At 42.7% G+C, this 17,390-nt stretch overlaps 1 protein-coding gene across 9 annotated transcripts in view; it reads right to left on the bottom strand.

Moving 5' to 3' along the window:
- Window positions 1-17,390, bottom strand: part of UNC13B (unc-13 homolog B) — a 225,981-nt gene that overhangs the window by 47,193 nt on the left and 161,398 nt on the right. Inside the window, exons 1-3 of one of the 9 annotated variants that reach the window (XM_082694718.1) lie at window positions 13,889-14,369; window positions 6,186-6,346; window positions 3,611-6,092 (exon numbers count right to left, since the gene is read on the bottom strand). The exons of 7 other annotated variants lie outside the window; for them this stretch is intronic. In XM_082694718.1, coding sequence (XP_082550844.1) covers window positions 3,611-5,861 — 2,251 coding nt within the window. In that variant the 5' untranslated portion in view covers window positions 5,862-6,092; window positions 6,186-6,346; window positions 13,889-14,369. Of the gene's footprint in view, window positions 1-3,610; window positions 6,093-6,185; window positions 6,347-13,888; window positions 14,370-17,390 lie in introns of those variants that run through there. One more of the 9 variants, XM_082694711.1, reaches the window with a different exon arrangement.

Here is a 17,390-nt window from a genome sequence, read left to right as displayed (position 1 = left end):
GAAAGTAGATTAGTGGTTGCTAGAGGCTTGAAGCAAAGGGGATTACCTAATAGTTAAGGGATCTCTTTTTGGGGTGATAGAAATGTTCTGGAGTTTGATGGCTGCATAATTCTATGAATCTACTAAAAAACACTCAATTGTATACTTTTTAAGGGATTTTAAAGGTGAACTTTGTTGTTAGTAAATTATAACTCAATAAAGCTGTTATAATAAAAGAAGAATGTAATCAATTATGTCAAGTTGTTGATTAAGAGGAGGACTAAAAATGGAACAGGAGTTTGACAACATGGTGGTCATCCAATGGCCTTGGCAAAAGCAATTTTGCTAGAGTCGTAGAAATAAAAGAATTGAATTTTCATACAACGCATGTAACAGTACTTAAAACAGTGCTATGCACCCCCCGAAACAGAAGAAAAAGGATAAAAAATAAGAACTCAAATCAGTGGTAAGCTACTAGTAAGCTTAGGCCCTGAGGCCTCAAGCAGAGCAGTGAAGAAAGCTGATTTCTTAAATGTTTCATTGTAGTAGTAGCCACTGTTACTAATACTGAAATATACTGATAAAAGCTTAGGGTGGCACTGTTGTGGGTGAAAGGCTAACCCTATGTGCTTTCCTTGCTCTGTTCTTCCTACCCTATGGAATGCTGTTGGGAGTCAGGCCTAGACCCAGCACCCTTCTACCACTCCTTCTGCAGCCCACAGACCAGACTTGATCTTGGCTAGGGCCCAGAACTCTGGTTTGCTTTCTTACTGGTGCTTCAGAAAACCTACTTTGTCTCATTTATCACTGCTGCTGCCACCACCTGCTTACCACAGGTACAAGTTCCTGCATTGCCCACCAGGATATCAGCTTAGAAAGGGAATTTTGCAAGTTGAAGAGCCAGACCAAGTGTGCTGAGTACTCATCCTAACATCAACTGCCACCAATGCTTAAGAAGCTGGTAAGGAAGTACTGCTTTGATATTTGTTGTTTCCATTGTTGCTGTGATGTAGTAACTTCTTTTTTTTTTTTTTTATAATTTTTTATTTTTTATAAACATATATTTTTATCCCCAGGGGTACAGTGATGTAGTAACTTCTAAATGCCCAGGGAGAAGGAAAAATGGATGCAAAATTAAGAGGAGAAAGAAATCTCTTACAGCTAAGGAATTATAGAAAGCTTCCTGGAAGAGGTGATATTTTGGTTGTATATTGAAGAACTGAGTAAATTCTGCTAGGCTGATTTGATGAATACAGCACCTTGGGCTAAAAGAAAGCATGTATATGTGGGACGCCTGGGTGGCTCAGTTAGTTAAGCAGCTGCCTTCAGCTCAGGTCATGATCCCAGCATCCTGGGATCGAGTCCCACATCGGGCTCCTTGCTTGGCAGGGAGCCTGCTTCTCCCTCTGCCTCTACCTGCCACTCTGTCTGCCTGTGCTCACTCCTGCTCCTCTCTCTCTGACAAATAAATAAATAAAATCTTTAAAAAAAACAAACAAACATGTATATGTGAATATGCTGAGAAAAGACAGTACAAGGTGAATTTGTGACAGCAAAGTTTCCTTTTGGGAGGAGTATAGTGGGACAACTGGAGGTAAGCCTGCAAACGGAAACTAGGGACCAAATGTACTGGTTCTGAATGTCAAGTGAAGGAATTTAGACTTTTCTCATAAGCTATAAGTAGCAGCTTAACTCTAGGGATACTTGAACATGACGTGATTTTAATTTTTAATTTTTAAATTTTTATAACTTGGTATCACATTTATTTTTCAAATTCTAAAAAGTATTTTAAAAGGTTTACAATGAAAAAAAATCTACTTTTCACCTTAGTTTTTCACCCAATACCTTTGCCCATGGGCGATCAGGTACCAGTCAGTCTCTTACATATCTTTTTTTTTTTTTAATTTTTATTTATTTACTTGACACAGAGAGAGAGAGAGAGAGATCACAAGTACGCAGGGAGGCAGGCAGAGAGAGAGAGGGAAACAGGCTCCCCGCCAAGCAGAGAGCCCAATGTGGGGCTCGATCTCAGGACCCTGAGATCATGACCTAAGCTGAAGGCAGAGGCCTAACCGACTGAGCCACCTCTCGTACGTATCTTTGTTAGATATTCTATACAAATAGATACAGATACTATGGGTTTAAGTATTCTTTCCCTCTCTTTTTTATACAAATGTAGACATTTTATAATACTGTTCTGCATCTTGCTTTTTCATATGGCAATATACCTTAGATACCTCTCCATTTCAGTAAAGAGCTACCTCATTCTTTTTATAGCTGTATGGAACTTGTACTGTATTATATAGTTAGGATGTGCCAGTAGGTTATTTAACCAGTCCCTTTTTTTTTTTTTAAGATTTATTTATTTGAGAGAGAGAGAGCGTGCCTGCCTGAGTGGGGGAGTGGCAAGAGGGAGAGAGTCAGAGACACAGGGCTCCAACCCATGACCCATTAGATCATAATCTGAGCCAAAACCAAGAACTCAATCGACAGAGCACGTAGGCCCCCCCAAACTGTCTTTCTTAACATTTAGGTTGTTTTCACTCTTTGCTACTAAAAACAATGCTTCAAAAATAGAACATATGTCCTTTACACATGTGAAAATAAACCTGCAGGATATATTCCTGGCAGTGATTTTAGGGCTCAAAGGGTATATAGAATTCTGATATATTTTGCCAATTGTCTTCCTTAGAGGTTATACCAATTTACACTCCCATCCCACCAGCAATGCAGGAGTGCCTGTTCCTCACACCTTTGTCAACACAATATGCTTCATAATTTTAATTCTCCCTTAGAAACATTAATCAGGTTATATGCATAGGAGGACAACCCCACTTACATTTAAAACTGGATGAATATAGCATATGCTCTTTGGATAAATTTAATTTTGATTGGGAGAAGTAAATTTAAAACTACATATCTCCATGCTGCCTAGAAAAAAAAGTACTCTCATTCCTTGAGTCAAAACCATTCCATTCTCCAGTTTAGGTGAGGAGCATTTAGCCAAAAATGGAAGGAGTATGACCTATGGAAGGCAGAGTCCAGTTCCTGGGTAAGGCAAGGACTGAACAGCTTCAAGTTGAAAATAAGGTTCTGTGTTAAGTCCAGTACTCGGAAGAAGAAACATTAGGATAAGGGAAATTCCCACAATGGCCCATCAGCTGCTAGGGAGATGACAATCTTATCTCAGCAAGAAACCCATTTAGAATAATTTCAAAATGCAGTGTAGGATTTCATCAGCCCCTCCAGTGCCTGTGAGCAATATGCCCATTCCTGCCTCCTACACCATACCTACTTTACAGTGGCATATCCTAAAGGACCTGCAGCTGTAAACTACTGTCTACATGTTCCTCCCTTTTTGGAAAGGTAGTTTCTAAAGCTACCTTTAACTCCCCAATACACTGGAAGCTTCCTACAGGCAGGAACTCCTTTCCTGTTGCTTTAGAACCCTCTTACACTCCATTTCCCACAAGGATTAGCTTAAAATCTGTATTCGAGTAATTTAGACTAATTTAAGCTGTGGTCCTCCCCCATCACCTTGTGAAATTCACCACCAAGGTGGGTCTCAGACTAGCTTGATAGAGGCCATACTCAGCCAGCTGTGACCCCATTAAATATAGATTTAGAATACCTGAGTGTATGTCTTCTACTGAGATATTCTTTGCCTTCTGTACTAGCTCATGCAAAAGTTTTTTCTGCCTCAGTCTTTTCTCTCTCAGAACATTTTTGAAATTGTTGATGCACTTGTTGAGGTAGATGGTCTCTGCACACACTTGCTCTAGGCTTAGTATGCCCTGCTTGGGAGATTCAGGCCTGGAACACGTTTCACCTCCCAGACATGGAGCCAGAGCAAAACCTGGTAATGAATATGCAACAGGCGAGGCGTTAGAAGCAAGAGAGAAGTTGCTGGGATCCTGAAAGGTTTGGTCTCTCTGTGTAGAGGTGCCCACTCCACCAGAGACCACACTGAGCAAGCTCTCACTCTCCTGACTCCCAGGGCTCTCCACCGAGAAATCTTGGGCTCCCTCTGAACCCACTGTCCCAAGAAGTCTATCACTGTTCTCCGACTGAGAACCGCTCTCATTACTTTCCAGGTCCTCAGGACTGATTGACCCACTATTTTCCAGTTTCTGAAACACGCCCTGCAGAGCTGAACGAAAGTGGTGAATTGCTCGGCCCAGTTTGCTTTTGTAAAACTTAATTTCAACATCTTCATCCTCCTGCAAACCAACCAAGCCACAAGATGACTTTTCAAAGACATCTTTAAGGACCCGAGTAGCATGTTCCTCCTCTTCATTCAAATCAATATGAACCATGTCACTGAAAGTCTCAGGCCCTATGATGATTTCCTCCATCATGTGGTCATGGCTCAGAGTTGCAAATCTTTTGGACTTGTCTGTTAAAAGGTCCTCTAGCTGCTTGGAGCTCAGAATATCAAGCCCAGCTTCACAGGCCAGGAGCTTGTCCTCTGTCTTCAGCAACCCAGACAGCGACAGGCAGCTGCCAGTCTCACTGCTGCAGTTGTTTTCTCTTTTTGCTACCCTACACGTTTCAAATCCTTGGCTGGACTGTTTGAAAACCTGGGATTTCCCAGAACCCTCCTCTTCTGAGATTAACACTGGGGAAGGTTCCTCAGAAGCTTCTCTCCCTGTCAGCTCAAAACTGCCACTGGTAACTTGGGAGGCTCCTGATGTTCCTTTAACTTCATCTCCTGGCTTAGATACATCACTTGGCTTTGTGAAATTATTCCTGGGTGGAAAGCAAAGGCCTTGCTGCTCAGTGGTTTGAGGTTCTCTGTGTTGATTTTGAGCCCTCATTTGACATGCTCCTGTTATGGGTCCTGGGTCCCCTGTTTCCATCTGAAGAAGTGGTTCATGCTTGTTTAAAGAATTTGCATTATGATCCTGAAGTTGTTGCAAAAATGAAAGAGACTCCTTTTGAGGATTCTTATAGCACTGTGGCCAGCTTGGTTCTTCTTTGGTGGCAATTCGGACCCCCACACTCTGCAAAAGGATGGATTTCTGCAAGATGAAGTCTCTATGCTCTAGATGGGCAAGTTTCACAACAGCAGGCCTGGGGGCTGGGGCTTTGCCTGCCCTGTAAGCCTCTTTGATGTACCTGTTGCACTGCATGCCATTAACACAGAGGTGCATGGCCAGAAAGCTGTGTACCAGCTCCATGGTATTTTCCCCGTCTTGCTCAGGAAGTCCATACAGATACAGAATTGCTTCTTCACCAGGGCTGTCCAAATGGGGTTCCTGGGCCGTTTCCCCCCCACACACCTTGGCCAGGTTGCTGCTGCCTACCTGCAAGCCTTCTATTCCACTCAGAACCGAGTCTACACAGCTAGACACTTCATCCACTGAACCCCGGACTTGGCTCAAGTGCTGCTGCAGCTCAGCAATTTCAGTTTGGAGACGGCTGATGCCTTGTAGCTCTCTGATTATATAGTCTACTACATCCCCCAAAGGCTCTCTCTGTTCACAGCTGCAGCCTTGGTGAAGGCCTCTGGACAAAAGGGACTTGGCCTGATTCCTTTCTGAGGGCTCTTGACAGCTTGTGCTTATGCTGACAGACAAGAGGTCCTGAGAGCCAGATCCTAAAGCACATGGAGTGGAGCCCAGAGGAAACTGGCTGCCGGTCTGCTGCTCAAAGCTGCAATGCTGAGCCAGGCCCCCATCTCTATCCCCACCAATGGTTGAGGCTGCTGAGCCACAGTGAGGGAGCAGGGAGCTATCCTCTGGTAAGGATTCAATAGGGCCTGAGGACTTGCTCTTGATGCCACACATAGTCTCTGACTTAGCCTTATCTGGAGAAAGCCTGGAAGAGGGTCCCAAGGTGACCATGATTTCTTCCTCTGACTCTTGCAACAATCGTTTCATTTTCCCCCTCAGGGTATGAGGGATTCTCTGCTTCTTCCTCTTTCTGGTCAGGGTGCTTAACAGAGATTGTCTTGGAAGACAATATACTGCCCTGCTCTTTTCAGTCTATTTCTAGCAATTATGGCTGGCTGATGCCTTGGGCTTAGCCCACAGTACTGTCTGGAATGATCCCATGTGTAGTCTCCAAACCCGGTACATGCCCTGGATTCTGGCTTGACTCTTATCCTGCAGCTAGTGAAAAAAGGAAAATAGTGCACTCAGGTCAGAAAGCAGCAGGATACTTTTAATCTGAATCAAGCTGTCAAGCAGGAATAAGAACGTTACCTTCTAAGACTGTAGAAGCCAACCCTGACCTGTCTCCCACTGCTGGCCTTCAAGGCTGTAGGCACTCACTTCTCTTTTCTTGGCTTCCCATCAGAGTATTGATGTATCAACTCCTTGTGTTCTGGGCAAGTACTCAAAGCCATTAAAATTAAGACAAACTCCTGGGAAGTAGGTGGGTAAGGTCAATGAGTGACTGAATCTTTACAAAATACAACACTAGGGTCTGATTCAGGAATGAACAAATAGATGCTTAACTACCAAAGCTCAAATTACATACACAGTGAAAGACAGAGACAAGACATGGAATGTTTGTTTTCCCAGTTGGATGTTTTGCTGAAAACTTAGCAATTCCAAGGTTGGTTCCTGCCTGTGTTTATAGAGACAGCTATCTTTTATTTGGAAAAAAAGACCATGGCAATTATTTCAAACTTGGAGGGCAAAAAAAAAAAAAAAAAATGTTTTCTAAAAATTCTGGAACAAGGTGGTGTGGCATAGGCAAAAATCATTTTCCAGACTCAGGTGCATTAAGCATGTTTGAATCTAGTGGGGCATGTGGCCAAAGACACACATATGGTGGGTCAGCTAGGGATGAAGGAAGCTCAGGGACAGTGTGGAATCCTGAACTCCATTTAATAGTCCCCAAGTGCTTGGTGCAGCCTAATCAACACACGGGTTTGGCTTTTCTCCTCTACCATGCATTCGATCTAAGACCTCCTTCAGAGCACCAGGGTACTCCTAGAGTACCGTGGTGTAACAGAGGATTGCTCTAGCCCTCCAAATGGCCTGGAAAGAACAATGCATGGGACACGTGGGGAACTGGTTATATCACAGAGGGCTTGAGGATACTTTGCTATCCTTCAAAAAGGTGAAGCTAGCCTGCCACCAGTCTTGCCCCATACCCTAAACTGCAAGTGACGACTACAAAGGTAAAGATGACTATTACCTTACATGGGGCTGGTATTCTTTTCCTTTTTACTGGGATCATGTAGAGTGTAGGGAAGGAGCAAAGTAGAAAGTACAAAGGGAAAAGCTAGGAGTCCAGGACTACATGGGACTGCTAATACTTTCTGGTTCTACTCGGTTACCCTGGGAGAGGTAAAATTGGTTTCCCCCTAAAAGGGGAAAACTGCCTGTGAAGAGCACAAGCTGAAAGCTCCCACAGCAATTCATTTTTAGGAAGGGCTACTATCTACAGTTTCTGTGCTTAAAAGTTAAAAACACTGTGCTTTCCCTTCATAGGAAGAATCAGAAGCAAGAGTTATAAGATTTGGGATAAAGATTAAGCTAACCCCTTTCACTGGAATTAACCAGGTCAAGAGACTAGAAACCAAGAAACGAGATTAATTCTCCTTTCATGTCTTCCCTTCTACTCTGTGGTTCTTCTAAAAACTCTACTTCATTTAGAACTCCTCACCTAAAAATGCTACCCATTCTGTGAGGTACTGCCAAGGCCCAATCACTGCTTTTTTAGCATTGTTGCTTTACTCCTATGTCTCAAGGGGCCAGGATCAGCCACACCCCTAAGTGGCCAACTCAGTATAATCTGTGTCAGAGAGGGAGATAGAGAGAAGACACTCCATGTGCAAAATCAGAACTGCTGGGTCTTGGACTTAGTGCCTAACTGCCTAGATAGCAAAGCTCCCAGTTCTAGGACTGACTGGTCAAATTATTCCTTCTCTCCTTCCACAAGTGCACAACTGTATTTCCAAAGCCACCCTTCTCTTTCCCTCAACCCCAGCCCCAACTGTGCAAGTTCTAGGTTCACCTGATTTTTGTCTTGGCACCTAGTATTAGCTTTGAACAAGGTCACTGGTCTGATAAGGGCTGGAACTGGTAATCAGCCTTTCCAGTTTGTCTCAAAGAGAAAGACTGTTTACTAAACCAAGATGGAAGGTCCGCATATGACCATGTGAAGTCATGAGCAAGTGCTACTAAATTGAGGATCAAAAGACTTAAATTCGGGTCTTGCTTAATCAGTGACCTTGGATAAAACCCTTGACTTCTCTGTTCTTTAGTATCCTCATCTATAACGTGGGGAAGACAGTCACAGAAATGTTGCCAACCATGCAACCACCTATAAAAGGGTATGAATTGAGTCAACCATGATTTCTATCTAACCCCAAAACCCCTATCTTTCACAGTGTCTTTTAACAATCTGCAGCACTGCTTGGAACCATACCACTGGAATGTGTCATCCTTTCTTAATCCTGTTTTCTTCTAGAAGTTGTTTCTTAAGATTAAAAAAAGAGGGCAAAACAGTCGGTTCCCAACAATTCATTCAGGTGACCAGAGGCTTGCCATGCTCCCTCAGGCAGTCTGAAAGCATGAGAAAGGGGCAAACAGCTAGAGAAGGCAAACTTTTCCTTTCTGATGCTGATGAGGCCCAGAACTCATTGACAGGTCTTCCAAGAGACTAACCCCACTTTGGTCCAGAGAAGGCAGCTTTTCCAGAGCAAAAGTGAATCTGATTCTCCTGCTGCTTCAGTGCAAGTCAGGTTAACTGCAGGCCTATTTCTGCTTTTCAGATCAATACTCCAGATAGGCTTGGCTTAACTTCTGGACAGACTTGCCAAGTGTCTCCTCTGAGAGTACAGTGCCTTCAACACTGGCTGGCTAGCCATACAGGGGGCAAATGGCACAGCCACTGTGTTCAGAGTCCTTTCCTAAAGCCTCCTGAAGGACTAAAGGTAAAGCTGCCTGGTTTCCTATGTTACTAACAAATAGGAAATTTCCAACTATAGCAACTTCTCCCAGCCTCAAAGAAAGAGCTTGCTTCCATATCAAACAAACAAACAAACAAACAACCCCCCCCCCCAAAACTTCTTATGAGTTATAACCACTGCCCCTAGATGAACCTAAGAATCACCTCCTGGGGATATGGGTTCCCTAAAGGCACCAAACCCATTCAGCCATCCAGATATTTAGGTTTTGAAGCAGGGGACAGAGTTCAATGTAATGTCCAGAGAATCAACCAGTCACTTCGCTCAGAACCCAATAAGATACCAGGAGCCAGAAAGCCCAAGTCAAGTCCACCTCCCTCTGAGCCTCTCTTTGTTACTAGTGTCCACAGGAATGAAATAACAAGGGCTAAAGAGTGAGGACAGTTTGACCTCTGAATCAATTCAACTGATTTGTCAGGCACTAAGCTTTGTGCCAGGGATATAAGACACTGTCCCTGCATCCTAATATATCAAGGTTCAGAGAGGGAAATAGGCGCATATACAATCACAAAATTAAGTGAAACATGTTTTAACCAAAGTTGTAATAAGTCATAAATAATAAGCATTTAATTCCAGTGATGGGGAATGAGAAGACAGTGAGAGGCCCAGCAAAACCTGGACAGGGAAAGCCACGGAGAAGTAATATTTGAACTGTAATGGGATGAGGCACTGGGGTCCACCCAGCTCAAAGCTGACCCTCTGGATTCCTTCAAGGTATCCAGTGCTCTCATTCTGCCCTGCTCTATTAGCTTCTAGTCAACTCTCCAAATTTCATACATACGCTCTCAAAAATGGCCACACCTTTCTGCTATCTTTTCCTAAGGAATGCCTGAAGCTGGGGAAAATAAGGCAGCCCATTCAAGGGATAACTGTCTGAAAAGAGAACATATCAAAACAAAATGTATCGATCCAAAGGAGTAAACTTCAAGGATAGAAAGCTGAGAACTATGGCAGGGAATAGACCCTTAAATCACATCAGCACCAGACTACCAAAAAAAAGTCAAGAGGAAAAAAATCCCTCTATTTTCTGAAATGGCTGATTCTTTTTGTGTCTTTCTCTGACATCAAATAAATGTGATTAGCAATGGGAGTACTCCTTGTAAAATTGCTTCTGACCCAAATATTGGCTGGGAGGACCAACTGGGGATCTCTGGGAATAGGGCAGAACTCTCTGTACATATCAAGCAGCCTCTCATTCTGGGTGAAACAAGCCCAGAAGACAGAAAGCCAGGAACTCTGAACATACCTCCGCACACCACTTCTACAGAGGTCAGATCATTCCTGGGCCATTTGCCAATTATACTGTTTGGCTAACAAGGTGGGAGGAATGGATTTCTAGGGCTCTAACAGGAAGGAGTTCTTTTAGGATGTTAATCTTTGGGAAAGAATCAATGTTTACAAAGATTGTCAGAGAAAGTGGTCAGAGTCACATGGCATGAAGAGTGACATTAGCTAACAGGAATAAAGAATGCCCTAGATCAAACTAGGTACTACAGTTCCTAGGACTTGCCATTCCTCCTCATCAGCATTAGGAGGAACCCCATTTACACACCAGAAGCTAGACATGGTAAAGGAAAGAAAACCTCAAGCATTATATCCAAAAGGGGAGACAGAACTTCGGGTAACATAAAGTAGCATGAGGAAGGATGCAGCCTTCAGAGGGTTAGCATATCAAGACCGCAAAATAAGGAAAGAACACCAGTCACAAGAGCTGGATATTCTTACCCTGTCCAGGGCTTCCTGTCAGCAGTACCAGGTTTACTATACCACGGAATATAACCAACCCTGAAACAAATACATATGCACCCAGAATCAGATACTCATGACAAAGACTCTCTCTTTGACCAAATCTGAGTCTGGTAGCTCTAAGTCCTCTTTCTGACTAGGCCCCTGATTTTGAGCTCTGTTTAGTCCACTTTTGCCAAGAATCCTGCTGGCTCAGCTTATGAACACTCTTCATTTTGATATCTGACCAAATTCCTCATCCACCACATTGGCCTCCCTCCAGCAAAACTCATGTCAAGTCAGTTTAGCCAGACTTCGCCCTACCCTTGATGTTTCCTCTTAGTAATTTTGATCCACAGACCCTCCACCTGCTCCCTGACTATAAATTCTCACTTCTCCTTATATTCAGAGCTGGGCTCAATCTCTCTCCCCATTACAATACCCCAATGTAATAATCACCTTGAATATAGTCTGCCTTAATGTCTTTAACAAAGGTCACAGCATTTTTTTTTTTCTGAAGCATGCATCCTTACTACTTCATGGTTCTCATGAGTAGACTGAAGAAGACATGTGAGCAGGAATCTAGTTAGCCCCTGAATACTAGCCCCTCCCAACAAAAAAAAAACCACATTCTCTATCTCCTTACTCTGCTATAATTTCTTCAAAGAACTTACTACCACCTACCTGATAGGCAATAAACAAATAAACAAATATATGATTTATCACTCTAACCACCTCTCTATTCTGGAATGTAAGCAGGAACTTTGTTTTGGTCATTACTATATTCCCTGCACCTAGAACAGTGCCTGGCATGTATAGTGCTCAAAACAAACAAACAAACAAACAAAACCTTGCCATTGAATAAAAGGAATCAGAACACCAAATCAGAAAAGTTTAGAGTTGAAAGAGTCTTTGATAGAATACTAGACCTGGAATCTCATACTACCTTGTGATCTAGCTTATGGAGGAGTTGTATTTAGATATCACAGTGTTCTTCTAAATTTTAAATGTGTAAGTCTTTACAGGCTAGGCAGCTACTCTAGATCCTCAGAAGCTCTATTACCCAAGTTTAAACCCATGACCTAAAATGACACCCTTGTTGTTGTTAATCTGTTTTACTTTGGCAGACCCCTAAAGGGGAGGTTCTTGCTTAAGGACCCAGAGTGGATATGAATTCCATTACACAGGAAGCTGTGCTTTGTTTTTTAATTCTCAATGCCTAGCACAGGGCACTACTATGCCAAGCATATGGCCTGGCACACAGTGAGAACTCAGTGCCATGGAAAGAATAAATGAGGAATGGTAGAACTGCAATAGTCTAGTCTCCTAAATTCTAATTCACTTTTGTTGCCATAACAATATGTGGCTTCAAGTTCTAGGTTTACTTCTAGATTGATGGCTTACAACCCCTTTTTATTGTAAAAACTAAGTTGGAAACCTCTCCTCAAATACACTTAAATTTTCCTGAGGACTCGTGCAGGACAAATAAAGAAGGTAGTAGCAGCAGCTGTGCCATGGTTCCTACCATCCCCAGAGCTGCTATCATGGGGCTTCCACTTGCCCTTCCAGCTGGAAGAGCTACCCCAATCCTTGTGCTGGATGACAGGTCTAGAACAGCACTGTCCATTAGAAACATAGTGTGAGCCACATTATGTAATTTAAATATTTCTAGCAGTCACATAAAAAGTTTTTTTTAAAAGTACAATTTAATATATTTTATATAATTCATTATCCAAATATTAATCATTTCAATATGCAATCAATATTAAAAAATTATTCATCATCTTTTTTCATACTGAATCCTTGAATTCTGGTATATATCTTACATTTGCAGCACATCTCAATTGAGACTAGCCTGCCTGCCAAGTATTCAACTACCACATGTGGCCGGTGGCTACCATATTGGACACACAAGTCTAGAAGGCTGAGAAAGGGGACACTGTATAGAGCCTTCAAAACCCGACACAGATGGCTGGTTGCCATCTCAGGGGCAGCAGAATGCTCTGTTCTTTTACTCATCTTTTCACCTTCTCACTTTGATCCCAGCTGGAGCTAGTATATTTCCATTTTGCGACAGGTTCAATCCTCAAGGCTACAAAGAATAAGGCCCAAAACTACAGAGGATGAGACCTTTTCTCTCTCTCAATCTAACCCCTTCTAGACACTCTGTAGCAATAGGTAGCTTTTTTCGAATACTCTGGGCAAAACTACAGGTTAAATCTAATTACTTCGATAAAAGCTACCCCTCTGCAGGGAAGACTTACAGACCTCTTAGACAAGAGCACAATCTCAGTGCAGCTGAGTCAAAGACTATCCTATACAACTCACACTAGAGGGACATGTAATAATAGTAAAATTATATTTGTTTAGAATTTTACAGCTCACATGACTCCTATTTTATCATGACATATTATCATCATAACCCTATGAGGCAGGAAGGAGATTCTTCTTATTTCATAAATGAGAAAAATTAGCTCAGAGAGGTTAAATGACTTGACTAAGGTCACTGAGTAGTTAGGATTTGAAAGGGGATCTTCAATCTATAAAGTTAGTGCTATTTTTATCACACACACATGATGCAAATGGACAGATTATTATGCATAGTGTATACACTCAAGACTGAGAAAACTCAAGATGACTTTTCTGTCTATATGGCATATGTACACATGCGAGGAAAAAATTAATACATCACACAGAATAGTAAACACACACTCACACACTGGAAAAATAGTGGGGTTTCTTAATATATAAAGGCATATACCAGAAGAGGAAAGTTACCCAAGTATATATACACATGCATGAAATAAAGAGATTACATCTATGTATGCACATGGAGGGAGATATGGCCTGTGTATATTCATTTAAAATGAATGAATGAGTTGAATGAGTTTCTATTATGTGTGTACACACAGGAAAGGAATGGTCAGTTTATAAACATATGGACATATCAGAAGGGAGAAACAGATTATTTGTATGTAAGTATGCACACATTCAGAAGGGTGGCTAAGTTATTTATATACATACAGGAGAGTACCAAGGAAGAACCGACGGTCAGATTATCAGCATATAAACACATGCACATGAAAATCCTACCCCAGTGCTGAGTATGCTATTTTTCACCCATTTTAATGACCCCCACCAGCAAGTTGGCTCAAGCAGTTATGTAATTAATGTAGCTACTCTGTATTCCACCCACAAATGCTTTGCTTTTGTCCCTGCCTGTCGTTCAGAGTCAGTCATACACTCGATACCACTTACCTTGCTGCTGCAATCAAAATAAGAGTTAAGGAAATGAAAAGGAAAAAAAAAATTAAAATCACAAATTCTCAAGTTTTAGAATGCAAGTGCTGTCTTTAAGAGGAAATCCGTTCAGGAGCACTCCTCGGTTTAACAGAAAAGCCACAGGATGAACTTTCTAAGCCACAGCATGGCTGCTTGCCCAACGGACAAACAGAGCCAAGGAGCTATTATTCTCAGTTGCACCAGCTGGCTGGCTCCACGGTGCAAAGTTGATGATAGGAACAATGCCCAGCAGAGAAATCCCCTCAGTGAAAGGCTGGGCAGGAGTCTCGCTGGCTACAAATCTAGGAATCCAATCTGGTCCAGACTTCTGCTGAGGGGGACTCTGATGACCGGCCCTGCTGAAGGCAATAGCAGCCAAACTTCAATTGGATGTGGAATTCTAACCCAATCGATTCCAGGCTTTGAGACTGAGACAGAAAGCAGGGCAGCTACTGCTCCTGCTGCTGCTCCTCCTCCTCTCCAGCTGCTTCCTGCCTGCAACCTCCCATAGGGCACCAGCCCTCCTCACACGTTCCTGGCGCACACACCCCCTTTCCCAGAACACTCACGCACACACAAACCTCGCCAGCAAGCTCACTTACACACCCTTGGTGAGAGTCTCTCCCTCTCGCTAAATATAGATCTTACTCTCTCCCCTCCCCCATTTCTTTCTCTCATTCTTCACCCCCGCCTCCTTTCTTTTCCCCTGCCTATCTACCTCTCTCATGCCTGGGCTATCAGATATAAAGAGACATAGGACCAAAGACCTATATACTTTGAGGAGCTCCCAGTCTCAGAGAGAAGACAGAATACAGCAAGAAATTGCAAGAGCACAATACAAAGCAAATCTTGCCTTCTACTGAAACAAACTGTAGGTTTTTTTGATTAGTTGGTTGTTTTGGGGCTTTTGTTTTTGCTATATATATAATCTGTTTTCTGCATTTGGCAAAGCTGGAAAACAGGTTAAGTACCCAAGATCAGTTAACATCAAATAGCACTATGCTCTCAGAGTGGATACCTAGTCCAGTTCTTCCTGAACAGCCACAGCAAAATAACCAACTGGAAAACAGGAACTCCCTTAGGCTATGCCAAGGCAATGATTAGGGAGAAGCACGGGAAGCTGGTTGGGCTGAGGTAGACCCTCTACTGCAGAAGTCTGGACCACAGATTGTTTTGGGATCCAGAATCTGGAACTAAGTAGACTAAAGTGAAATCACATTGACTAAGCTATTAAGATTCAAGGCCCCAGTTTCATGATCCCAAATTTTGCAGTTCCTCTTTGCCAATGGCAGCCCCATCTCCATGGAGAGCTGCTAGTCAGGTGGCTCTCACGTGGCCCTAATTTCTAATAGCTCAACAATTCTACTTAGGACTCATCAGGAAATTGAATGTCCTTATCTTCAAAGAGCACTCAAGTTGTTCATTGCAACATAATGCCAAACATAAGCCAGAAATCCTTGAAGCCACGGAGTATAAAATGCCAAATACATCAAATATACAATACTCCTTTCCACTCTGTACCCACAAGACAGGAAAAACACTGTTTGAGTCCAAAGAAACTCAGAATTCTTTTCAGTATAGAGCTCCAATTAACCAGTAATAATCCAGTGAAGCCATTCTTATTCTACCTCCTCTGAGCCTGATTAAATAAGAAGGCCCTTTTCTTCTTCAGGCCAAAGGAAGGTGGACAAAACTGATTCACCCAGCATGTCCAAGCCAGGCTCTCAACATTCTGCTGTCCTGCAACGTTCTTCATGACAGTCCATAATCAAACATGGCCTTTGTTAGCCAGGAATCAAGAAGTCAGTCTATGGGGGCCACCCGAGAAACTGTCACTGCAGAACAGGCAGCCCTATATGGTAGATAAAATAAGCTTTTAAATGAAGAAAGATTTCCTTGGCTTATCCAAGATCCTGAGGAGAAAATGCTGATTCCAGAGCCAACATTTGCCTCCCTACTGCCTTTTTCCAATAACATTGCTTCCCCCTCAACCCAGGAAGAAAATTTAGACTCTGAGAGATGTTAAACAACCCATTTCTTAACCATCTACCTCATTATGCAGCCAACACTAACAGCAGAGCAAATACCTCCTAACCCAGTCGGGAGCTGGCTGGATGACAGAAGAGATAAGGACTGACAGTGCAACTATAACCACATCTAAATACAGAAAAAAAAAATCACTTGAAAAGTGTCAAATTTCGATGGAAGCCACAGCCAATTTACTGAGGAGCTTCCCATATTTCAGCCAGAAGAAAGAGGCAAAGGATTTAAAACAAGAAATACAGGGAAGACTGATTAAATCAGAATTCCCTCCCACTCATAAAGAGCCCAGAGAATGGCTGTCATTATCAGGTTTGGGTGTGGGCTTCCTATTCTGAGACGCTCAAACTCTCAAGAGTAGGAATGATCTTCAGAGCTAGGACACTGACTAAAAAACCCATTTCTTCCTGCCTCATCCACCAGTGGCTCCAGGACCTGGCTGAGGCTTTAGATGTTATACCTGAGGTTAATGTGACCCTGTCTTATCTAGTTGCCTATTCAAACACGTTCAGCTCATCTTCAAATCAACTTGGGTTTTCCAGGAAAATAAAGGTTCAGACAGGAGAAGACATGTTTACAACAGAAGACATAACAAATTTGCAACCTCTAGTTATGGTCTTCAAACTTCACAAGAGAGTTCATATGGCTTTGACCATAAATTACCTTTACATCTTTCCACCTTCCCATATTTCAGCAAAACTATGGAGAGTAAGTGGGAAAGTGGTAAACAGCTGTCAGTACAAGCTCTTGTTTTAAAAAAAAAAAAAAAAAAAAAGCAGGCTCCTTCTACCAATCAACAGGGCCCATAGACTGCCAGATATCATATGACCAAAGGACAGTTAGTTAGACCTCTTCTGTGGACTAGCCTTTTGGGATAAACACATACTTTCTGTTTCCTGAGCCATATGAGTAACAATACAGCCTCCCTGTCACAGTGGATTCGGCTCTCAGGAATCCTAGGCAGGCTAAAAGAATAGGGGTGCTTTTAGGGGTAGGAAATAGCATAAGCACCCACCTCAGTTGGGAAGCTTCCTCAAAGCAGGGCTTTTCAAGAGCTAGCTGGGCAGAATTGGAAAAACAGATTGGGTTAAGAAGGAAAAGGCATTTATCCAGAAGCTGTGAAATGCTCTGAACAGACATTCTCAAGGTCTGGTTCCCAATTTAAATCTTTGCAGGGATCTTCGCCTAGAGATAGATGAGTCAAGATGGAAATTCAACATGAGACACTGACACTCACGCAGAGTTGTGGGAAGGTTCAGAGCTGCAGGAGCTCTAAAGGGGAACCAAATGGGTGGGTTAGTCAGAAGACCACCTGGCACACAAAATTCATCCTTGGTTAAAGCATCTGAGTGGAGTCACAGGGATACTGGAGGAGGGGCTCACCAACTACAATTCTCCCCTTTTATATAAACCATTGAAGTTGGGGCACCTGGGTGGC

Source organism: Mustela nivalis (genome assembly GCF_964662115.1).
Source record: "Mustela nivalis genome assembly, chromosome: 13".
In the NCBI taxonomy this organism is placed as follows: Eukaryota; Metazoa; Chordata; class Mammalia; order Carnivora; family Mustelidae; genus Mustela; species Mustela nivalis.
Note: the sequence above shows the minus strand (reverse complement) of the source record. Positions and strands in the feature narration are given on the sequence as shown.